The sequence below is a fragment of the Sus scrofa genome, chromosome 17, assembly GCF_054392235.1.
Source record: "Sus scrofa isolate SSC_HxYL_T2T_F1_AM1 chromosome 17, Sscrofa_HxYL_maternal_Yorkshire_Landrace_v2.0, whole genome shotgun sequence".
Lineage (NCBI taxonomy): Eukaryota > Metazoa > Chordata > Mammalia > Artiodactyla > Suidae > Sus > Sus scrofa.
This window is the reverse complement of record NC_139399.1, coordinates 39,588,987-39,612,585: the sequence shown is the minus strand read 5'-3', so window position 1 is coordinate 39,612,585 and position 23,599 is coordinate 39,588,987. Positions and strand designations below refer to the sequence as shown.

The following is a 23,599-nucleotide window of genomic DNA, read 5'->3' as shown; positions in this document are numbered from 1 at the left end:
GGCGGAGCGGGATCTCGCGGGAAGCGCGGGGACGCCCGGCACCGCCTCCCAGCCCTCAGCGCCCCCCCCCCACCGCCGTGCCTCCGCCCCGGACCGACCGCGCGGGGGCGCTTCGGCCTGCTGGACCCGCCAGCTCTCGGGCGTCCGGTGGCCAGTCGGCAACCGTGCGGGGAGGAGGGGCGCTGTCTCAGCCTCTGCGCTGGGTAGGCAGCGATTTGCTGTTGATGAAGAAGAACAGTGTTTTGTCTTTTTTGTTTTATTAAGGTAAAAAAAACCCACCTTTTTTGCGGAAACTGAAAAATACAGGAAATTCAAAAGCACCTTTCACCCCAAAACTTGGAAAGATGCGCAGGTAATATTTTGTTACATTTCCTAACAGTCTTTTCTCTAGGCATATGCAGTTTTCTTTTCAAAAATTTATTGCATAAAACTAGCATCAGATGGTATAGACTGTGTATTGGCATCTCCTGCTGTTTTACCTAGGATCCAGTGATGAGAATTTTGCCTTACTGATAAAGTACTGCCAACAAACTTTTTAATGGTTGTATATTGTTCCATTTATGGTTGAACACTAATTGATGTAGCCTATTACATATTTAGGTTATTTTTATAAGCAATACTACACTTTTAAATGTTTGATGATAACCCCACAATCCACAAAACACTAAGAACATCTCTGTGTGTCACCTTTTTGTGCTGTTCCATGCATTTAGCCATAAATGTGTTTGCACCTTCAGAAATAATGTCAGGTATGTACATAAACATATGTATGTACAAATCCCCGAAACCTCTTCCTGCATCGAACACATAAAGATGACAGATTCTTGAAACAATGAATAAATTTCAGTGTTTAAAAGAAAAATCTCTTAGAGTAGCAATAAGGAGTAGGCAGAGAGGAGGGCTGTGACCCAGGGGGACAGGCTGAGGATCTGGGGCTGAATGAAACTTCAAGGGAATGTTTGTAGACAAAGAAAAAAAGAAGACCAAAGACAGTGCCGTGGGTTCAAGGTTAAGGGCTCACGAAAGGACTAACAAGAAATTGGGGAGGAACAGCTGAAGGGGTAGGGGAAAATTCAAGCTCATATGCTGTCTGGAAGCCAAGGGAAGAAAGTATAACTCACTACTGCTTTATTTTTTTATTATCATAGTTGATTTACAATTCTTTTTCAATTTCTGCTGTACAGTAAAGCAACCCAGTTAGTTATACAAATATATATATATATGTATATATATATATATACATTCTTTTTTTCACACTATCCTCCATCATGTTCCATCACAACTGATCAGATATAGTCCCTTGGTCTATACAGCGGAATCTCATTGCCTATCCACTCTAAATGCAACAGTTTGCATCTACTAACCCCAAACTCCCAGTACATCTCACTCCCTCCCCGTCCCCCTTGGCAACCACAAGTCTGTTCTCCATGTCCATGAGTTTGTTTCTTTTCTATAGATAGGTTCATTTGTGCCATATGTTAGATTCCAGATATAAGTGATATATGGTGTTTGTCTTTCTCCTTCTGCCTTACTTCACTTAGTATGAGTCTCTAGTTCCATCCATGATGCTGCAAATGGCATTATTTTGTTCCTTTTTATGGCTAAGTAGTATTCCATTGTGTATATATACCACATCTTCTTAGTGTGCATTTCTCTTTTCATATGTGTATTGGCCGTTTGAAACCTGAGAACGTTCTAGTCCTATCTTATATTCATATGTCTCATGTATTTGTCTTTTTGTTGACTTTTAGGAGCTCTTCGTATCTCTGAACATAAAATCTTTAAGTATTTTGCGAATACTTTCTCCCAGTCTGCCACTGGCCTTTAACTTAGCCTAGGGAATCTCAGGTATGAGAAGTTTTTAAGTAGGTAGATCTGTCAGTTTTTTTCTTTATTGTTTCTGGATTTTGTGTCTTACTTAGAGAGGCCTTGTCCCCCATCTCTCCCACCTCAAAACATAAAAAATATTCTTCTGATCACAAGGTCCAGAAGAAAACATGGGAGACTTTTTCCTATAGGAGCCAGGTGGGTGTGTGGTCCCTGTGCAGAAGTGAATTAGGGTCACCTGGCTGAGGATTCCTTCTCACAAACCCTCAGGAAACTAAGTCTACATGTTGGAGGTTTCACTCATGTGCACTTATGTCTTTCTGCTTCCTCATTCATCCTGGCTTATGTAATCAGTAGTGTTTGGGTGAATGGACTGTGGGTGAGGTTTTTATTTTTTCCCCTACTTTAATAAATTTTCCAAATTTTCTTCAATAAGTGAGTACTGCAAGCTCTTTAAAATGATAACGTGGAGTTCCCATCGTGGGTCAGCAGTAATGAACCCAACTAGTATCCATGAGGATGGGGGTTCGATCCTTGGCCTCGCTCAGTGTGTTAAGGATCTGGCATTGCCATGTGCTATGGTGTAGGTTGCAGATGAAGCTCAGATCTGGCTTTGCTGTGGCTGTGGCGAAGCCTGGCAGCTGCAGCTCTGATTTGGCTCCTAGCCTAGGAACTTTATATACCGCAGGTGTGGCCATACAAAACAAAAAATATATGTATATATAAAGTACACAATTCACAGATAAGTGCAGTTATAACCACAGTCAATTTTATTTTATTTTTTTATTATTTTTTAATTGTTATTTTCCCAATACAGTTTTTTTTCTACTGTACAGCATGGTGACACATTTACACATACACATACACATTCTATTTTCGCACATTATCATGCTCCATCCTAAGTGGCTAGACATAGTTCCCAGTGCTACACAGCAGGATCTCATTGCTAATCCATTCCAAAGGCAATAGTTTGTATTTATTAACCCCAAGTTCCCCAACCACCCCACTCCTCCCTCTCCCCCTTGGCAACCACAAGTCTATTCTGCAAGTCCATGATTTTCTTTTCTGAACCACAGTCAATTTTAGAACATTTTCATCAGCTTAGAAAGAAACCCCAGGAATTCCTGCAGCACAGTGGTACTGCTGCAGCTGTGTCATAGGTCGAAGCTGTGGCTCAGATTGCCCCAGGAACTTCCATATGACACAGGTGCGGCCAAAGGAAAAAAAAAACAAAGAAGGAGATTCCAAACCCTTTAGCTGTCATCTCCCTATCCACCCCCTGCCTCTTCTGCAGCCCTCAACAACCACTCATTTACTTTCTGTCTGTAGATTTCCTGTTCTGAATATTTTATAAGAATGGATCATAAAATATGTCCCTTTTATGACTGGATTCTTTCACTTAGTTTCATGTTTTCAAGATTTATCCATGATGTAGCATCTATCAGTAATTCATTCTTTTTTATGGATGAATAATACTCTGTTGCACAGACATACAACATTTTGTTTATCCGTTTGTCAACGGATGGACATTTGGGTTGTTTCTACTTTTTGGCAGTCATAAATAACTGCTATAAATGTTTGTTTGGACATATATATTTTTACTTATCTTGGGTATAGCAGTGGAATTGCTGGATCACATGGTAATTCTATGTTTAATCATTTGAGGAATTCCCAAGTGGAAACCATGTTCTTTTAATTAATCTAAAATGTATACCTATTCTTTGGAAAATATTTTAAATACAGGAATTTTTTAGGGTAAAACCATGTAATCACCATTAATTCCAGAACTCAGAGGATACCCTTATAGCATACTCTTGGCTGTGCACATTGTATTCTTTTTTCTTTTGTCATTTTTTTAGGGCCACACCCACAGTATATGGAAGTTCCCAGGCTAGAGGTCTAAGCAGAGCTACAGCTGCCGGCCTACGCCACAGCCACAGCAATGCCAGATCCAAGCTGCATCTGCGACCTACACCACAGCTCATGGCAACACCAGATCCTTAACCCACTTAGCAAGGCCAGGAGTCGAACCCACATCTTCATGGTGCCATAGTAGTGACCCAAGCCACAGCAGTGACAATGCCAGATCCTAAACCCACTGCACCACCAGAGACCTCCTGAGCATATTGTTTTTTAGTGAAACCACGCTTGGCATAATATATTTTAGTTCATATTGTGAATTTCTTCTCATGCCAATAAATATCTACGTTGGAGTTCCAGCTGTGGTGTGGTGGGTTAATGATCTGGCTTGTCTCTATGGAGGCATAGGTTTGATCCCTGCTCATCTGGTATTACTGCAGCTGTGGTGTAGGTCGCAGCTCTGGCTTGGATTTGATCCCTGGCTGTGGCACTTCTGTTTGCTGTGGGGGTGCCTGAAGAATAAAAAACCTACTTTGGGAGTTCCCGTCGTGGCACAGTGGTTAACGAATCCAACTAGGAACCATGAGGTTGCGGGTTCGGTCCCTGCCCTTGCTCAGTGGGTTAATGATCCGGCATTGCCGTGAGCTGTGGTGTAGGTTGCAGACGCGGCTCGGATCCCGCGTTGCTGTGGCTCTGGTGTAGGCTGGCAGCTACAGCTCTGATTAGACCCCAAGCCTGGGAACCTCCATATGCTGTGGGAGCGGCCAAAGAAATAGCAAAAAGACAAAAAAACCCCAAAAAACCCTACTTTGATGAGTTTCAAAATTCTTTTACTCTAGGAACGAATGAATGAACCCTTTCTCCTAAAGACCATTTTCTGAGAGCCCAAAGGTAGTCATTCAATAGTTAACAGTTACTTATTGGGCCGACCAGGTGTCAGACATTCCCACCTCCCAATGCCTGTTCTCTTTAGAGGCTTCAGGTATTGCACAGTACAGAGGAACCACCTATTGGCTTGTCCCCTCTTGAAGGACACCCAGCTTGCTCTCCGTTTTCATTGTTATTAACTGGGACTCAGTGAACATTCATCTTTGTATACTTTTATCGTCTTCTTAAGAGAAATCCCTGGAAGTTAGGATATTGGGTTTCGAGACTGACTTTGGGCTCAGGCCTGCTTGAGGTGCTGGGAGAGGTAAATGACTTGTTCCCTGTTCCTTCAATAACTCAGCTTGAGAAAATGAAATTCAGGAAAGGGAAAAGGAGACGTCAATAAATAAAATCCATTCCTTCCAGGAGTTCCTCTTTAGGAATTCATTCTGTGCATATGTGCTGCATCATTTAAAAGCTAATAACTGGAGTTCCCGTCGTGGCTCAGTGGTTAATGAACCCGACTAGCACCCATAAGGACACGGGTTCGATCCTGGCCTTGCTTAGTGGGTTAAGGATCCAGCGTTGCTGTGGCTGTGGTGTAGGCCTGTGGCTACAGCTCCAATTTGACCCCTAGCCTGGGAACCTCCATATGCCGCAGATGTGGCCCAAACAACGACAAAAAAAAAAAAAAAAAAAAGGCTAATAATCTAAATGTTCAGCAGTAGGGAATTGAGTAAATATGTGCCACTGTGGTACTAATATGCATCCATCTCTAAGTAAAAGAAAGCAAGGTATGGGAGTTTGCTGGTGGTCTAGTGGTTAAGAATTCAGCATTGTCACTGCTGTGGTTCAGGTTCGATCCCTGGCCTGGGAACTTTCACATGCTGGGAACACAGCCCAAAAAAAGAAAGCAAGGTATAAAACAATGTTTTAAATACTATCTGCATATTTATAAAAATATGCTCATACAGGAGTTCCCATCATGGCACAACAGAAACGAATCCAACTAGGAACGATGAGGTTACAGGTTGCATCCCTAACCTTGCTCAGTGGGTTAAGGATCCGGCATTGCCATGAGCTGCGGAGTAGGTCGCAGATGTGGCTCGGATCCCAGGTTCCTGTGCTCTGGCATAGGCTGGCAGCTGTAGCTTCGATTAGACCCCAAGCCTGGGAACTTCCATAAGCCATGGGTGTGGCCCTAAAAAGCAAAAAAAAAAAAAAAAAAAAAAAAAAAAAAAAGTGGTCATACGTATTAAATATATAGACATGCACTGTCCACTATGGCAGCCACTGATCCCATGTGGCTATGGAGCACTTGAAATGTGGCAAGTCCAAATTGAGATGTGCTGTGTGTATAAAACACACCTTGGACTTTGAAGGCTTGGTACCAAGAAAAAATTATTTGAAACATCTCATTAATAATTTTATATTGATAAGATGTTGAAATGATAACTTTTTTTGCCTGCATCTGTGGCACGTGGAAGTTCCTGGGCCAGGGATCAAACCCATGCCACAGCAGCAACCCCAGTCACTGCAGTGATAATGCCAGATCCTTAAGCTACTTCGCCACAAGAGAACTCCAATGATAACTTTTTTTTTTTTGTCTTTTGTCTTTTTAGGGCTGCACCCACAGCATATGGAGGTTCCCAGGCTAGGGGTCAAATTGGAGCTGTAGCGGCCAGCCTATGCCAGAGCCACAGCAACACAGGATCTGAGCTGCGTTTGCAACCTACACCACAGCTCACGGCAATGCCGGATCCTTAACCCATTGAGCACAGCCAGGGATAGAACCCAAGTCCTCATGGATGCTAGTTGGGTTCGCTAACTGCTGAGCCAGGAAGGGAACTCCCCAATGATAACTTAAAATGTATTAGGTTAAATAAAATATTAAAGTTTCATCTATTTCTTTTTTTTTTTTTTTTTTTTTTGTCTTTTGTTGTTGTTGTTGTTGCTATTTCTTGGGCCGCTCCCGCGGCATATGGAGGTTCCCAGGCTAGGGGTTGAATCGGAGCTGTAGCCACCGGCCTACGCTAGAGCCACAGCAACGTGGGATCCGAGCCGCATCTGCAACCTACACCACAGCTCACGGCAACGCCGGATCGTTAACCCACTGAGCAAGGGCAGGGACCGAACCCGCAACCTCATGGTTCCTAGTCGGATTCGTTAACCACTGCGCCACGACGGGAACTCCAGTTTCATCTATTTCTTTTCACTTTTTAAAATGTGGCTACTAGAAAATTTTAAATTACATACGTAATGTAATTTTTTTTTTGGTCTTTTTAGGGCCACACCTGTGGCATATGGAAGTTCCCAAGGCTAGGGGTCGAATCAGAGCTACAGCTGGCAGCCTATGCCACAGCCACAGCAACCTGGGATCCGAGCCACATGGGTGACCTACACCACAGCTTACAGCAGTGCTGGCTTCTTAACCCACTGAGCAAGGCTAGGGATGGAACCTGCACCCTCATGAATACTAGTTGGGTTCGCTTCCCATGCACCACAACGGCAACTCCCTAAATTTTAAATTTAAATTTTAGACAACATATGTGACTCCTATTTATTCCTCCCATTCTGTTTGTATTGGCGAGTAGTGTTTATACTAACTCCAGAGGAATATGCAACAAATTTATATTAGTGACCGCCTCTGGGGAAGGGTCCTGAAGATTTGTGTGGTGTGGGTGACTGACTTTTGTCACATCTCTACCCTCCTCGTCTCTCTCAGTTGGGCCTTGGGTCTTCCCTCCCACAGGTCTCCTGGCCCACCCAACCCCCCACCACCAGGCCTACCCTTCTGCCACCCCCACCCACTACTCTTTGGCCTGGAGGATTGGGGCTGCATGGGAAGGGGCTCAAGGCCACAATTCCAGCCTTTCAGAGCTGCACCAGGACAAGCCAGGGGCCACCTCTTCCCTGGGGAGATGGGGTGTAAAAGTGTCTAACTGCCCACTTGCTTTTGGGTGCAGCCTTCCCATCACACCCCAGGAAAGCAGGCTCTTTAGAAGGTGATCAGATAATTAGAAGATGCTCAGTTAAAACTAGTGACAAATTCAGCCTCCCTGCTCAAAGAAACACCAATTAAACAATGTGATGCCATTGTCACCACATTAGCCAAACAGTTAGTGGGCATGAGATAATTCTATAATTGGGCTCTGAGGTTGCTGACACCCTCCTCAACCCTCACCTCAAAATTCATGGCCAAGCCAACTGGGACTGAGGAAAAAACTGGACCCCTTGGGATCACATCTAACCTGCCATCTCCACCCCCCAACCCCCCACCCCGAAGCACCCGTCAGTTCTTTGTCGGCCCCCACCGCTGGTACACCTCCTGCACTGGGGACTCCCGGTGGGAATTACACTTTGGAACCACTCGGAACTGCCAGTCGTGGGGTCAGGGAAGCTGCGGAAGTAGAGGCGCCTGGGCGAATCTCAGCTCCTCCATTTGCACAACCATGTGACCTTGAAGAAGTTAATGAACTTCTCCATGCCTCAATGTCGCTGTGAAGTGGAATGGCGAGCACAGACCGCACAGCACAGCTGTGTTTGGCAAACTCCTGGAAAGAAGGCTCTCAAGATACCAACTGGTGCTTGTAAGTAATGTCAAACCGCGGGGTCCCTCTGAGGCTACCCTGAAAGTGTTCTTGCTTGCTCTGGAATCCTCTGGAACCCTCTTTGCTGGGGGGTGCGTCTCTCGAAACCACGTACTGAGAAGCGGAATTGGGGAAGCCATGCTCCTCGAACCCTGGCTGGGAGGGAATGCGAGGGGCGTAGGAGAGACCCTAATTCCACACAAGGAATTTCCAGCGCATAGAGTGGAACTGGGCGAGGCCCGGCTGGTCCAGCCTCCGCGCCTTTCACCGCACGGGCCCCGCCCCCGGTTCCGCCCCTCTGCTAACCCGCGTCCCCATTGGTGGCGTCTGGCGGCGCGGCCGCTGTTATTTTTCGAATATATAAGGAGGTGGAGGTGGCAGCTTCACTAGAGGCTTCCCAGACTGGTGGCTGGTCCCTGCGTCCCTCCTCCCCTCCCCACCCCAACCCTCCCTGCTTCCCTCTCCTCCCTCGCTCTGACCCCGTTGCTCTTTCTCCCTCCCTCCCCCCTCCACCCGGGCCGGCTCCCTACCTCCTCCCGGCCAGCTGTGCCCGGCGTCTGTTGGTCGCCCTGCGCCCAGCCCTCCAGCCCCGCCGCGATGGAGCTGCCCCAGCCGGAGCCCGCGCCAGGCTCGGCTATCAGTCCGGCCGGCGTGCGCGGTGGCGCCCAGCGTCCGGGCCACCTCCCGGGCCTCCGGCTGGGGGCTCACGGCCTCCTGGGCTCTCCTGAGCGCGCTGCCGCTTCCTCGCCGGTCACTACCCTCACCCAGACCATGCACAACCTCGCCGGGCTCGGCAGGTAGGGCGCCCCAAGCATGCTGGGTGTCGGGGGCGTTGGTCCGGGGCCTCCTTGGGAAGCCGGCGTGGGTACTGAATCTAGGAGGCGGAGTGGGGAGGCATTCCGGGCAGAGCCTGCTTCTGGGACCCAGGACAAGGGCTGTGCTACACACACCCTCCAGGTGACTTGTTCTTGCCCAGCATAAGCTCTGGAGACCCTCTTCCCCCACTTCTTCCTCTCCCGTGTTGTCTCCCTAGTCTCTGCCCAAATCTCCACCAGTTGGCCCAGACAGGGGATCCTGAGCTTGGAGGGGGACCTTGAGGGTGTCTCTCTTCCCTCCACCCTCAGATTAAGGGCCTAAACTTTGGTCCTGCTCCCAGAGCAAGCTTGCAGCTACAGACTGGGATGTCTTTGCAGCAACAGAGACCCAAAGTCTTGGCTGTTCCTCCAGATAGGCTTGTGGATGGGTATGGGGCCTGAAGAGTTTAGGGGAAGGCCCTCCACGGCTGCTCTGCTGCCCCACCATCCCCAGGGACTCACTTTTCCAAGCCTACCTCCTTGCTTTTGCCCTGGGTTCACCCTCCCCGGCACCCAGAAGGACCTTAAATCAATCAACAAAGAGAAAAAGCCTGAGAAGAGGGTAGGCCCTAGATGCCATCACCTCCCTGGGACAGCGCAGAGGCTGGATGGGCCCTTCAGAGGTGGTTGGCTGGTGGGAACATGGGCCAGCCAGCCCTTGAGCTCCACATTTACCTTTCTCCTTCCCTGGGTCCCCCGCTCCCTTCCCAGTGAGACCCCAAAGAGTCAGGTAGCCAGCCGGCTCACATGCCTATCCCTGTCCCGTCGGGCGTCTGAATCCTCCCTGTCGTCTGAGTCCTCTGAATCTTCTGATGCAGGTGAGGCCCAGGGGAGTTTCGGGGGGGCGCTGCCTGAGCCTCCCCCCTTCCCTACTGATCAGACTAACATCCTTACTACAATCTGGTGGGCCCAGCACCAACTGGCTGAGCAAGGAGGGTGCTGGGCGGGGTCCTTCGCGGGAGATGAGATCTTGCCTATTTAAAACCAGGCGCCAAAGTCCCTGAACCACAGCCCCACCTGGGAGGCATTAGGGCTGAAAGGCTGTCATTTTATAACATTCGCTTGTCTTGGGTCCTTTAAAAAGCTGTTATCTCTTCTAGGACAAATTATTTTAAACCAGTTCAAAAAAAAAAAATGCTTAGCAAAGTTCTGGTTTTAAACCTACAGAAAGGCGTTGCCATAGTAAACAGGGACTGGAGCCCTGTGTAATTGGGGGGGGGGCAACGTGTCAGCCCTTGGGGTCCATGGGTGGGTTTTGTTTCATTTTTTAATATGTCAAGACCTAAAATAAAAAAGGTTCCCCCCCTTCTCTGAATAGGGTTGGGACTTGGTGGCGAAAGTGTGCGGAAATGCCACCACTTTTCAACCAAGGCGCTCTGTCCCCCAGGTCTGTGCATGGACTCTCCCAGCCCTATGGACCCCCAGGTGGCGGAGCGGACGTGAGTAGAGAAGAGAGACCATGCTACCTAGGAGGGAACCCTACCCTTGGGAATCTCACTTCTAGCCTAAACTCACTGGGAAGCCTGGGAGAGCAGACAGACCTCTCTGGGTCCCCAAACGGGGCACTAATTGACCTTCCCATGTCCTGGAATTCTGCTCCTTATCTCAGGGAAGGGCCTGATCTCAGGGAGCAGCTTCGAGTGGGCTTAGGGTAGGGTGGTGGGAACAGTGGCCACAGGGGGCCACTTGTGGGAATATAGACCTAATGTGTGTCCCTCTTTCCTTTCTTTTTTTTTTTCCTATTTTCCTTTCTTTTTATACACATTTTTTTTTTCCCTGTAAACTATCACAATTTTAGAATATGGTCAACTAATTCAAGGCTTTTAATTTACTCTAGGCCAAACAAAACAGTTGCTACAAGCTGGCTTTGCTCTCCGCCATCCTATCAGCAACCTCTACTTTCAGTGACATTTGACCGTCTGGCCAACCCCTGGACCAGGCCCTTTGTGAGGGGGAGTGGAGAAGGTGGTGGGCTTTGCTCAGCACAGATCCCAGCTTCTTGGTTGTGGGGTTGAGAAGTAACTTCCAGGGCTGTTCAGCTATTCAGCTGTTCCCATCCAGCTGTTCAGGCCCCAGCAGGGAGAGCAGCTGTCAGGCATTACTGGGAACAGCTGGGCGTCCCCAGCCTGGGCTGAGAAATGATGGCTTTGGGTTTAGGGCAGTGGCTGTCTTCCCTCCCATTGTCTTTGATCAGACTGGGCTGGGTTGCAGGGTTTGCTCATAAACAGGAAATGGGGAGAGAATTGGGTGGGGGTGTGGGGACTGCAGGTTGGGTTTTGGTGGTAACACAGGGCTGTCCCTGTTTTACCCCCAGGGCCCAGGTGCAGATTGGAAACCAAGCCTATTAAATTGGTCATCCTGATACCAGGTTGGCTGGGCACAGCCACCCCCTCCCCTGCCCCTGACCCTGGGGCCATCCCCCTGACACTTTAGCCCTTAGTGCTCCACCACCTCAGTGCTCTGCACCTGCTTTGACGGTTATGCAGCTTCTCAGAAAGAAGTGTGTGTGTGTGTGTGTGTGTGTACACATAAACACACAAAAGCCCCGCCTGGCAGGTGGTCTCTGGTAACATAGCTCAGGGGTGGGGCCTATCTGCAGAAGCTTATGCCCTGGCCTCAAAAGGAACATCTGTTGGAATTCTTTGCCTGCTGTCCTCTTCTAAGACAGGAGGAGGGGGTGGGACAGAGGCTGGGTCCTGGAAAATTCCACAGGAGGGAGGAGAGGATGTGACCCTGCACATTTGTCACTAGGGGGTCTGGCATGACACACTGGGACTGGTCCAGGGGCATACTAAACCAGGCCCCTGTCCTGGGGGAGCCAGGACAGCCCCACACAAGGGGAGGGAGGCCCAGCCTTGCTGGCATCCAGGCCCTGGGGACACCCACATTGTCAGGACAAGGCCTGTCATCATGGAATGGATGGATGCCTTTCCTGGCAGCCATATGGCCCCGCTGAGGTGATTTGCATACAGGTGGAAGGCCTGTGGGCAGGCTGGTGAGACTGTTGCCTTGGTAACTACTCAGCCACCCTGCGACCTACCCCAGCTGTCTCCTTTGCTGCCATTCTCCAGGCCTCTTACATTCAGGGCAGCCTTTAAAATCCCGGGCTGCCTCTCATCTCCCCCCTCCCGTATCCTGGCCCCCCTGAGAGTTTTCATTCTTCCTACCTCCTCTTTCCCCTGGCCTGAGCCCTGACCCCCAGGCCTCGTGGACTGGGGACCTGATGCAAGGGTGGGCAATGGGCAATGAGGGGAGCTGGGTTGATGGGACCCTTCTCTCTCCTAGGTTTGAACAGGCCATCCAGGCAGCCAGCCGAGTCATTCGAAAGTGAGTGCCGGGCCTCCCTGCCCCATGTGGGTGGAGTAGGCCCGGGGAGCGGGCCTTCTGAGGCCCTCCCGCAGGGGTGCACAGGGCCCTGGCCAAGGGCACTCTGCAGGCACTGTCATGACCGACTCTCCAGCCCTGAGGTGTCCCTATTTCCTTCCACAGTGAGCAGTTTGCTATCCGACGCTTCCAGTCCTTGCCAGTGAGTGTCTGCTGAGGCCCAGAGGGAGGCCCCAGGCCCTCTGGGCGGGATCGGGGAGGAGCAGGAGGGACTCCCAGAGGGTGGACTTGAAGCGGTCAGGTGTCCCTGGTCTGGCTGTGGGAGCCGGGGCTTAGGTGGAGGTGGTCGGGGACCTTGGGGGTGGCGGAGGAGGGATGAAGGAAGGTAGGGCCTGGGCTGGCAGCCAAGGAAGGCAGCCTTCTGTACTTGCTGCCCTCCTGGCTCTCTAGGAGAGACTTCTGGGCCACAGCCCCGTGCTACGGAACATCACCAACTCCCAAGCACCTGGCACCTGGAGGAAGAGTGAGGCGTGTGGCCAAGCTACCCACAGCTCTGGGGAGGACAAGGAGAATGTATGCTTCCAGAAGGCCAGAGTGGGAGCACTCCAGGGAGAGAAGGGGTGGGCTGCTTCTCTGGCATTTGATGACACTCCCCCCCCCCCCACCCCCGTGTTGCTCGCAGGATAGATTTGTCTTCAAGATGCCGGGGAAGCCCACCCATCCCAGCTACACCCATGCTCTGGCAGAGTGGGCCAGCCGCAGAGAAGCCTTTGCCCAGAGGCCAAGCTCCGCTCCCAACCTGATGGTACCAGGAGAGCTGACCCATGCAGGGCTGGTGCCCGGGAAGGCAGCCAGGGGGACTTCAGGACTTCAGTGGGAAACTTTTCCCAGCAGGTTGGGGGTGGGGACCGCCTCAGGTCCCCACCCCTGAGTAGCCTGTGTCTGTTCGTCACGTCCGCAGTGTCTCACTCCTGAGCGGAAGATGGACATAGAGGAACTGACTCCCCTGGCCCCGTGCCGCCTCTCCCTGACCCCCACCAAGGGGGCTGCCGAGGAAGATGATGGGTTCGTGGATATCCTGGAGAGTGACTTAAAGGTAAACTGCTTTACCCTATCAGGCCTCCTCCCTCCCGCTCCCTGGGATCTCCCTAAAGAAGAGAGCTCTGAGCTCCCACAGCAAGACTATGACCTCATTTGAATGTCAGAAGAAGAATTGGAGGTAACTGAGTCACAGCCCGACCTCTAGCCAATCAGAGTGGAGGAGGTGGCTGGTGCTGCAGGGAAGGGTGGATGGGCAGGGCGGAGGGAAGCCTGGCCCTCCCGCATGGCCACAGTTCTCATGGTTCTGTGCAAGGCCCAGCAGCTAGTGGGGCCCTGCAGCTTCCTATTTCGGGGGGGGGGAGCACTGTCCTGAGTGGAGGTATGAGCAGGGCCAGGGAGGGCTGCTGGCCTGGAGGTTGCTGGGAGAACTGGGAGGGGTGTCCTGGGGGGACTCGGGGCCTGGGGATTGGACCTGTGCCTGCAAGTGTGACCACAGCCTGCTGATCTGGCCTCAGGAGGATGACGTAGTCCCCCCAGGTATGGAGAGCCTCATTAGTGCCCCACTGGTCAAGACCTCAGAAAAAGAAGAGGAGCAGGTGAGCCTCTGGGGAGGCCCCTCAGAACTCGAAGGGGTGAAGGCCTACCCTCCAGATGGGATGTAGGGGGCAGGGCAGGGCCTCGGCACTCTGACCCTGGACCTGCCACTCCTGCCAGGACCTCATCATGTACAGCAAGTGCCAGCGGCTCTTCCGCTCTCCGTCCATGCCCTGCAGCGTGATCCGGCCCATCCTCAAGAGGCTGGAGCGGCCCCAGGACAGGGACCTGCCCATAAAGAACAAGCGGAGAAGGAGCCTGACCCCTCAAGGGGAGGAGCAGATGGAGGCTGAGGAGCCTGTGAGCGTCCTCCTCCTGGGGCAGGGTGGGGTGGGGCTGGGCTGCACTGCGATGCACTGCCACACTCTGGGTCCACCCTTCAAGCCCTTCTCAGCTGGGTTTGTGGCAGAGGGCAGGATGCGGGGAAGGGGGGACTAACCAGATGCGGCACTGAGGGGCAGTCTCACCCCTGACCCTAGTTGCTGCCTGCTTCACAGAAAGCCCGAGTTCTCCGCTCAAAGTCCTTGTGTCACGACGAGATTGAGAACATCCTGGACAGTGACCACCGAGAGCTGATTGGGGATTACTCCAAGGTACCAGCAGTGGGACTCCACAGGAGGCTCAATCCCTTACCAGCTGTGGCCCCTGAGCCAAGCAGCAACTGCTTTAGTGACTCCTCCCCAGAGGCCCCTTCGCTTTTTCTGTGCATCTTATCCTTTATTCTCACCTAGCACCCTCTCTCCTTGGTCTCCTGACTCTACCTCACATCTGTCTAGGGCATCAGTGGTATCTCAACCTTGGGAAACATTTCCAAACAGAACTTCTTGCTTGCAGTCTCCTCGGGCCTCATCCCCGGGCTTGCTTGGTAAAGTGTGAGCGCAGGAGGCGTGAGGGTTCATCTCTTCTGCTCCCCATCTTCACTTCCCCTCGGAAGGTTGTTCCCTGAGGATCAGACTCTAGAGACACCTCTTGGTTGCTATGGGAACCAGAGCTGAATTTAAAGGTCCGAGCAGGTGTGGCCTTTGGGCTTGGTTTCCAGGTTCCTGGTCTTAGCCACGTCACTTTCTCCTCCCCGCTCTCCCCTTCGCTTCAGGCTTTCCTCCTACAGACCGTGGATGGCAAGCACCAAGACCTCAAGTACATCTCACCGGAAACGGTATGCGCAGACAGGCTATTTTCTGGTGCATTTGGGACTCTGTTTGCCTATTAACCTTCTCTGGGCCCAGACTATGAGCACTGGGTCGGCAGCAGTGTTGGGGGGCCGGCCCGTGCCTGCCAGCCTGACCTGCTGGGACCCACCTCTGTGGCATCCTACAGATGGTGGCCCTGCTGACCGGCAAGTTCAGCAACATCGTGGAGAGGTTTGTGATTGTGGACTGCAGATACCCCTACGAGTATGAAGGCGGGCACATCAAGGTGAGGTGGGGGACAGGAGAGGCCCTGAAGACTCACCTGGTCCTATCCTTGCTCTGCCCAGAGGATGAATTGGTAGAGGGCGGGTGACTCTCTCATGGGGAAGGATTCTGCCCTGCAAGAGGTGGGGGTCATTCATCTGAAAGATCAGCCATGCTGATCTAAAAGTATGGGAGTTCCTGTTGTAGCTCAGCAGGTTAAGAACCTGACTAGTATCCATGAGGAGGCAGGTTCGATTTCCGGCCTCGCTCAGTGGGTTAAGGATCCTGTGTTGCTGCAAGCTGTGGCCTAGGTCGAGGATGCAGCTCAGATCTGGCATTGCTGTGGCTGTGGTGTAGGCCTGCAGCTGCAGCTCCAATTCAACCCCTAGCCTGGGCACTTCCATATGCTGGGGGTGTGGCCCTTAAAAACAAGGGATAAAAGTAGTATCCGTGAAAGATGGGGACAGGGTGTCACCCAGGGCTGAGGCCCAACCACTGGCTCCTCCCGCAGACTGCTGTGAACTTGCCTCTGGAACGGGACGCTGAGAACTTCCTGCTACAGAACCCCATCACCCCCCGAAGCCTGGACAAGAGGATCATCCTCATTTTCCACTGTGAATTCTCATCCGAGCGGGGGCCCCGCATGTGAGTCCCAGCTCCGCCTCCGCCGCCCCAGGCTTGTGGGTGCTGGAGCCATGACCCGGAGGCCCGAGTCGGCCCTGGCCTCGCCTCTCACCTGATACCTTGCAGCAGACCTCAGCCCTGCTTCCCTGTGCACGGCCCCTCCTCCTGCCGCCCTCTCACCATCCTTCCCATCAGGCCATGTCAACACCCCCACAAAACCTGATTCCAAGTCTCCAGTGGTGTCCTTAAAATCCAAGGGCCAGAGTTCCCATCGTGGCGCAGACGAAACGATGGAGAGGCCCTGAAGACTCACCTGATTCCTCATGGTTCCAACTAGGAACCATGAGGTTGTGGGTTCGATCCCTGGCCTCGCTCAGTGGGTTCAGGATCCAGCATTGCCGTGAGCTGTGGTGTAGGTTGCAGACGCGGCTCGGATCCTGCGTTGCTGTGGCTCTGGCGTAGGCCGGAGACTACAGCTCCGATTGGACCCCTAGCCTGGGAACCTCCATATGCCGCGGGAGCGGCCCAAGAAATAGCAAAAAGACGAAAAAAAAAGTATGGGAGTTTCTGTCGTGGCTCCATGGTTAATGAACCCAACTAGTATCAATGAGGATGTGGGTTCGATCCCTGGCCTTTCTCAGTGAGTTAAGGATCCAGCCTTGCCATGAGCTGTGGTGTAGTTCGCAGATGTGGCTTGGATCCCGTGTGGCTGTGGCTGTGGCATAGGCTAGCAGCTATAGCTCCGATTGGACCCCTAGCTTGGGAATTTCCATATGTCATGGGCGCAGCCCTAAAAAGAAAAAAAATAATAATAACAGTATTCTTGTGAGTTCCCTTCTTTGCTCAGCAGTTAACAAACCCAACTAGGATCCATGAGGATGTGGGTTCCGTTGATCCCTGGCCTCGCTCAGTGGGTTAAGGATCTGGCGTTGCCGTGAGCTGTGGCATAGGTCACAGAGGCGGCTCGGATCCTGTGTTGCTGTGGCTGCTGCTGTGGTGTAGGCCAACAGCTGTAGCTCCAATATGACCCCTGGCCTGGGAACTTCCGTATGCCGTGGGTTCAGCCCTAAAAAGCAAAAAATAAAAATAAAATTAAAGTATTCCTGCAGCCGACATTCCTGCACCCAAGCCTTCTGTGCCCCCCTGAGGGCCCTCAAAGGAGTGGTGTGTGGGGAACAGGTCGCCAGCGGATACCCCACTGCCCACCCAGCTCTGACCCTCATACCCCTGCTGGTTCCAGGTGCCGTTTCATCAGGGAACGAGACAGAGCCTCCAATGACTACCCCAGCCTCTACTATCCCGAGATGTATATCCTCAAAGGCGGCTACAAGGAGTTCTTCCCGCAGCACCCGGTGCCATGGGTGGGGGTGGCCATGGCCTCTGGGGAGGGTGGACTACAGGGAAAGGCGAGAAGGAGAAGGGAGGGTGGGCTGGGTCCCCCCCGGATGTTGCCCATTTCCCCATTCTGATTGGCCCTTCCCATCCTGCCCTAGACCTTCTGTGAGCCTCAGGACTACCGACCCATGAACCACGAGGCCTTCAAGGAGGAGCTGAAGACCTTCCGCCTCAAGACCCGCAGCTGGGCTGGCGAGCGGAGCCGGCGGGAGCTGTGCAGTCGCCTGCAGGACCAGTGAAGGGCCAGCAACCCTTCCACCCGCCTCCCTTGCCTCGTGTGGCCTGGGCACCCGCTGTCCCGGGACCTGCAGGGCTGAGGGCCTGCTGTCCAGGGCAAAGTTGGGGAAGGTGCCCCATCCGTCTGCCCCTGGTCCCCTCTGTCTCACTCTAGTCATACGCCACATCCTGCTGACACCCCTGCCCCCACCCCGGAAGAGCCCAGCCTGCTGACTTAGTGAAATTGGATTAAGTCCAGCTCAAAGGAAGTATTTTCTGTCTAGCAGGAGGCTTTTGGTTGTTTCCTTCCTTGTTTGGGTTAACCCTTTGTCTTCCTGTACCTAGAAAAGCCCCCTTTTTTTCTGGGGGCTTTTTTTCTTTCTTTTCTTTTCTTTTTTTTCTTTTTTTATATGAGGCTGAAGGATGGGCCAGCTGTCCTCCCTGCCCCAGGCCCTCGACAGCACTCCTGAGCGTGTGTGCCATGCTCCTCTTTCTCATTCCCTCTTTCCCACTCCTCCTTGTGAACACCTCCAGCACCGACATGAGCTCTTACTCTTTCCTGTTTCAGTGTTACCTGCATGCTTGATTTGTCTGTCTTTTTATCTGTTTGTTTGTTTTCGTTTGGCCCATCTCAGGACATTCACAGGCTAAGGCTGAGGATCCCCCTGTCCAGTTGGGGTTAAAGACTCAAGTATTCATAACCCACTAGGCCCTGGCTTCTCTTGCCTCAGAAAGGGGCGTTACTATGCACGGAGGCCCTTGCTTGAGGGCTAAGGCCTGCGTCCTGAGCCCGCTGGAAGCCGAGCCCTCTCTGCTGTGAACCCTGGGGCCTGAACCCATGTCAGAACTTGCTGTCTTGTCATGGATGGACAGATGGACGAATGGAAGCATGGATGGATGGATGGCCGTGGATGCACAATGCCTTGTCCACACACCGATGAAGTGCAAGTGTTTCAGTGAGAGTGACAGCCTGTGGCGGGATATATGTGTGCCCGTTTTGAGTGGACAGAATCTTTCCACTTGAAGATGTGCAGATATTCAAAAGGAATTGTCATGGAAGCAGCTAAACCAAGGCCAGCCATCTCTAGATTCTGAATCTCAGGAAATGGGCAGGGCGTCTTGAAGGCCCAGATGCGTCATCTGGTAGGGTCTTGGTTCAATAAAGCACTGAGAAAGCTGAGCAAGCAGCATCGTGTCCTGTGGGACCCTTGATGAGGCTACGGAGACCCTGATGTTGGGGGAGGGCCAGGCCAAGTCGGGATCGGGGCTGAAAGACAGGAGGCCTCATATCTGCTTCCCAAGGCTGGCCAAGATTTCAGCCTCACCCTTTCCCTCATCTGGCTGCTCGAGCACTTCTGGACTCCCCCTTCCTAAACGCTGCACCAGGAGGCCATCACTTTTCTCCTCTAGGATTGTCAGTGGCTCACCATTGCCCTCAGATCAAAGCCTCCTGGCATGGCCCTTTAGGACCTGGTCCTCCCCAGCCTCATTCCCCACTTTTTGCTGAAACCCCCCGCTTCTGTTTCTTTGCATCTGCTGTATTATCCTCAGGATTGTTCTCCCCTATCCATTATTCCTCCTTTAAGATTCAACTTCAAATGTTAATTCCTCCCAGAAGCCCCCCTGCTCTATCAGGGATACTTTCAGTACCCACAACACCCAGCACCTACTAGAAGATTCCAGGTTCAAGAGAGTGGGGAACGGCCCATCTGGGAGAACCAGTTTCTAGTCCAAACCTACATTAAGAAAATGCAAATGACCCTGCTCCGTAAATATGAGCTGTGATTGCTGGGATTCCTTTGCAAACGTCTAAGATGCTGCCCAAGATGGAGTGCACACCCACATGTCAGGTGTCGCCACCGCTTTCTGTCAAAGTTCGTCTACTTTGCCATGATTATTTGCTCCATTGTGCAGATGAGAATATGGAGGCTTTCTTACCAGAGCAGTAAGAAGGACTTCAGATTCCCAGGCTGAGTCTAAAGGACACTTACCCTGTCTCCAGCTTGTTTCCCTCCCCCACCCCCCAAGTTTATTTTGCTCCAAGACTTGGTCTTCTCTTCTGGTCTAGAGCCCCCTGCAAGGGCACAACAGGTGGAAGGGTGGTATCTGGGGGGCTGGACTTCCACTCGGGGAAGGAAGGATGCTGAATCCTCCAGATGCCACCCCCACCCCCTGGTCCTAAGTAGGCTGCTGATACTAAGGCCAGCGTTTACTCGAGTGAGGCAGTTTGCCCCTGGAAAGGGAAAATAGCTGTGCAGACCCCTGAGAAAGAGGGAGAAGTGGGGGAAGGGGAGAGAATGAGCCTTGGGCACAGTCATGCTGAGACTTGGCCTACACCAGCCTGAGTGTTCAGGTGGTCTGGTTTTATGATGAGGAAGGCAGCTGGATGCTCAGAGAGGGCACTCACTTGCCCCAAGTCACAAAGCAGATACAAGCAGAGCAGCTTCCCAGGACTCTCCCACTCCTCACCTCCCACTATGGCTCAGAGGGCATGAAAGGGGGGCGAGGTTGCCCGACAGCTTCTGCTCTGAGTCGTCTTACCATTCTGTCCATCTGGATCAGGCCATGTGGGGAGGAGAAAGCAATGGTGCTGAGTATCTAACAATGCCCAGGTGTGCTGACAGCTGCAGCCACATCTGCCCTACTCACAACCCACCATCAGAGTCACAGCTGTGGTCACAGGGCACTGAGTCTGCTCCAGACCTTTTTTTTTTTTTCTTTTTAGGACCACAACCGTGGCATATGGAGGAGGTTCCTAGGCTAGGGGTCCAATCAGAGCTACAGCTGCTGGCCTACGCCACAGCCACAGCAACACAGGATCCAAGCTGCATCTGTGACCTACACCACAGCTCACAGTAACGCCAGATCCTTAACCCACTGAGCAAGGCCAGGGATCAAACCTGCAAACCTCATGGTTCCTAGTCGGATTCATTTCTGCTGCAGCACGACGGGAACTCTGAGACACTCTTACCTAGTGCCTGCTAAGCACACGAGCTCAGTATTCAGCTCATTGTGCAGGGGAGTCAGAATAGGAAGGCAGAAAGGGGGGCCCTGGTCAAGCGAGGATGAAACTTCCAAGAGAGAAGTTCAGGGGATGCGGCAGAGGTGCCCAAAACTCCCTTCCCGCCAGGAAGAGAAGCTTGAACTTTATTCCTGGATGCTCCAAAAGGGGAGTGGATCAGGCAAGGAAGCAGTTTAAAATCCTGGGCTGCCAGCCAGTTTTAAAGGTTGTTTTGCTTAGGCCAAGGCGGGGCAGGAATTCTGTGCAGCCCTCACAGGATTAAGAAGCTGCTTGGAGTTGGGCCCAAGTAAAGAGCCACCTGTACCTGGCCTGGCCAAGTTGGCCAAGTCGTATTTGCTCACCAGATAACTTGCAATGACAATTAAAAATATTTTTTTTGTGTTGGTTTTTGTTTTTGCTTTTGGCCATGCCAAAGGCGTGCAGAGTTTCCCAGGCCAGGGATCGAACTTGTGTCACAACACTGACAATGCCCGATCCTTAACTGCTAGGCCACCAGAACATACCTGAAAAAAATGTTTCCTTTTTAAATTGGGGGAAAACTGACACTTTCTAAAAGATACACATCTTACACATCAAGCACAGATGAGAGGAGGCAACACACAGCTCAAATGTGGCCATTTCTAGCATCCCAGGGAATTCCCTCCTGTTCCCTCCTAGTTACCCACACTGTTTTGACCTATCATAAAGATTAGTTTCACCTGTTTTTGAGCATCATCTAAATGAAATAATATTCTTTGGTATCTGGCTTTTTGCACTCAGCATAATGAATTTGAGATCCATCATGTTTCTTTTAGCAATAATTTGTTCTTGTTCATTGCTGTGTAGTATTTCATTTATATGGATATCTCCCCAAATTGAATTATTCATTCTATTTTGGCTTTTATCTTTGTTTTTTTTTCTTAAGGGCCACACCTGCAGCATATGGAAGTTCCCAAGCTAGGGGTTGAATCGAAGCTGTAGCTGGGGGCCTATGCCATAGCCACAACAACACGGGATCTGAGCCATGTCTGTGAACTACACTACTGCTCACAGCAACACTGGATCCTTAACCCACTGAGTGAGGCCAGGGATTGAATCTGCATCCTCATGGATCCTAGTCGGGTTTGTTACCGTTGAGCCACAATGGGAACCCCCTTCTGGCTTTTAAATTTTAAAAAATTAAGGTAGGAATTCCCCTTGTGGTGCAGTGGGTTAAGGATTCAGTGTTGTCACTGTAGTGGTCACTGCTGTGGTACAGTTTTGATCACTAGCCAGGGACTGCCACATGCTATGGGCGTGGCCAAAAAAAATCAAGGTATAACTTATACGCAGTAAAATTCACTCTCTTACATACATAGTTTGGTGGGTTTTGATGAATGCGGTTTGGTGTCTGCCACCACAATTAAAATATAGAACATTTTCATTCTGCCCTCCATGGATTATTTACAACTATTTCAGATTGTGTTGGGACTATGCCAGGAGTGGAACCATTAGGTTGTGGCATGTATATTTTCCACATAGTTCTCCAAAGTTGCTATACCAGCTTACCTTCTCTCACCAGCAGTGTCTGAGACTTTTGTTGCTCCATATTTTCATCAAAATTGATAAATGTTATTTCTTAACTAGAAAATGTGACTGTTTATAGCAAAGAGCTCTCGTAACTATCAAGTGGCTGAACCTACATGCTGTGATGGAGCAGAGCAGAGGTCCCAGCCCATTTTCTGACTCTCCTACACCAAAATACCTGATCTTAGTCTTAGTTTTTTTCTCAAGTTAGATTTTTTTTTTTGCTTTTTAGGGCTGCACCCTCAGCATATGGAGATTCCCAGGCTAGGGGTCCAATCAGAGCTACAGCTGCCGGCCTACACCAGAGCCACAGCAACGGAGGATCCAAGCCAGCTGAGTCTGCAACCTACACCACAGCTCAAGGCAGTGACGGATCCTTAACCCACTGATCGAGGCCGGGGATTGAACCCGCAACCTCATGGTTCCTATTGGATTCGTTTCTGCCGCACCACGATGGGAACTCCCTCAAGTCAGATTCTTAGAAAAGTTTAAGTGACTCTTGGGAGTTAACTAACTGTAAGTCACTGGCTTGAATCTGTCCAGTGACAACAGTTCACAACCATCTAGAAATTTAGATTTCTAAAAAGTCTTTAATCCCCAGAATTGAACACAGAGGCACCCTATTTTCCAGAAGCAATAAAACTGCTGGTGCAGAAATGAAGGATTGTTTATACAAGGAGGTCTATAGCCACATGGAATCTGGAAACAATCAGGAGAGGGAAGTTGAGTAATGGTGGGGGACTTGCTGTGCTGCAGCCTTGAAATTCATGCCTTGAGAGAATGTTGGATGATGTGAAGTTATTCATTCCATTGTTCAAAGAAGACGGTTATGGGACAGAAGGTAAGAAGCATTCCCACCCAACCCACACGGGAGTTTGTGTGGGTGCCAAGCAGTGCTGCTGGGACAGCCTCCGCCCCACCCGGCCCACACCAGCACGCACACCCCTGGAAGGGGCAGTGATGCAGCTGCCAGTCTCTGAGTCAGCGGGGCCTGGGGCAGCGGGAAGGGAAGAGGCCTCACGTGGCTGGGCCTGAGCTGCCTCGTGGGGCCTCCCGGCTCTCAGCCTTGCAGGAAGAGCAGCGTTTGAAAGGACGAATCACACAGTGCCTCGCCTTCCTGGAGCCCAGCCAAGACGTGGAGCCTGGGGCTCCCTGCGGGGAGGGCTCGGGGAGGGGGCGCCTCCTGGGTTGGGATTGGGCATACCTAGGATGGCGTCCATCCAGCCACGTGGGAAGGAAGCTCCCAAGGTTGGATTAGAGTGGGTAAACTAGGCTGGGGTTATGGCTTCTGGGAGCTGGGGGTGGGGGCTGGCGCAGTCTCTGGTGACTCTGAGGGGATGGGGGTGGGGGGAGCATGGAGAAGGGGGTACAAAAGGAAGGGGATGAAACAGGCTGAAATTTAAGGACCTGCACCCCTCCCTCAGCACATGCGTAACATCAGGAAAA

The 23,599-nt window shown here is 51.5% G+C and overlaps 1 protein-coding gene across 12 annotated transcripts; it reads left to right on the top strand.

Annotated features, from left to right (window-relative positions):
• Positions 1-149: 149 nt before the first annotated feature.
• CDC25B (cell division cycle 25B) lies at positions 150-18,766 on the top strand. Of its 12 annotated transcripts, none has more exons than XM_013985144.3 (18): positions 150-352; positions 7,841-8,144; positions 8,689-8,941; positions 9,710-9,816; positions 10,386-10,437; positions 12,284-12,325; positions 12,488-12,524; positions 12,773-12,895; positions 13,005-13,127; positions 13,284-13,418; positions 13,879-13,959; positions 14,078-14,257; positions 14,455-14,550; positions 15,051-15,113; positions 15,275-15,373; positions 15,863-15,996; positions 17,216-17,327; positions 17,469-18,766. In XM_013985144.3, the coding sequence occupies exons 2-18, from the start codon at positions 8,027-8,029 to the stop codon at positions 17,607-17,609; spliced, it is 1,896 nt and encodes a 631-aa protein (XP_013840598.1). In that variant the 5' UTR covers positions 150-352; positions 7,841-8,026; the 3' UTR covers positions 17,610-18,766. The 12 variants fall into 12 exon arrangements, with proteins under 12 accessions (XP_013840598.1, XP_013840597.1, XP_020932918.1 ...); XM_013985143.3 differs by having other exon boundaries at positions 14,437-14,550; XM_085002783.1 differs by lacking the exons at positions 150-352; positions 7,841-8,144 and adding exons at positions 10,836-10,963; positions 11,313-11,366 and having other exon boundaries at positions 8,533-8,941.
• Positions 18,767-23,599: the final 4,833 nt, after the last annotated feature.

What these genes read in the sequence shown, in the direction of transcription:
- CDC25B (XM_013985143.3), top strand. Translation starts at nt 8,027, where the DNA reads ATGAACTTCTCCATGCCTCAATGTCGCTGTGAAGTGGAATGGCGAGCA. An exon ending in CAAGATACCAACTGGTGCTT is followed by an intron (nt 8,145 to 8,688) that starts GTAAGTAATGTC and finishes CCTCCCGGCCAG; the next exon opens with CTGTGCCCGGCGTCTGTTGG. An exon ending in AGATGGAGGCTGAGGAGCCT is followed by an intron (nt 14,258 to 14,436) that starts GTGAGCGTCCTC and finishes CCCTGACCCTAG; the next exon opens with TTGCTGCCTGCTTCACAGAA.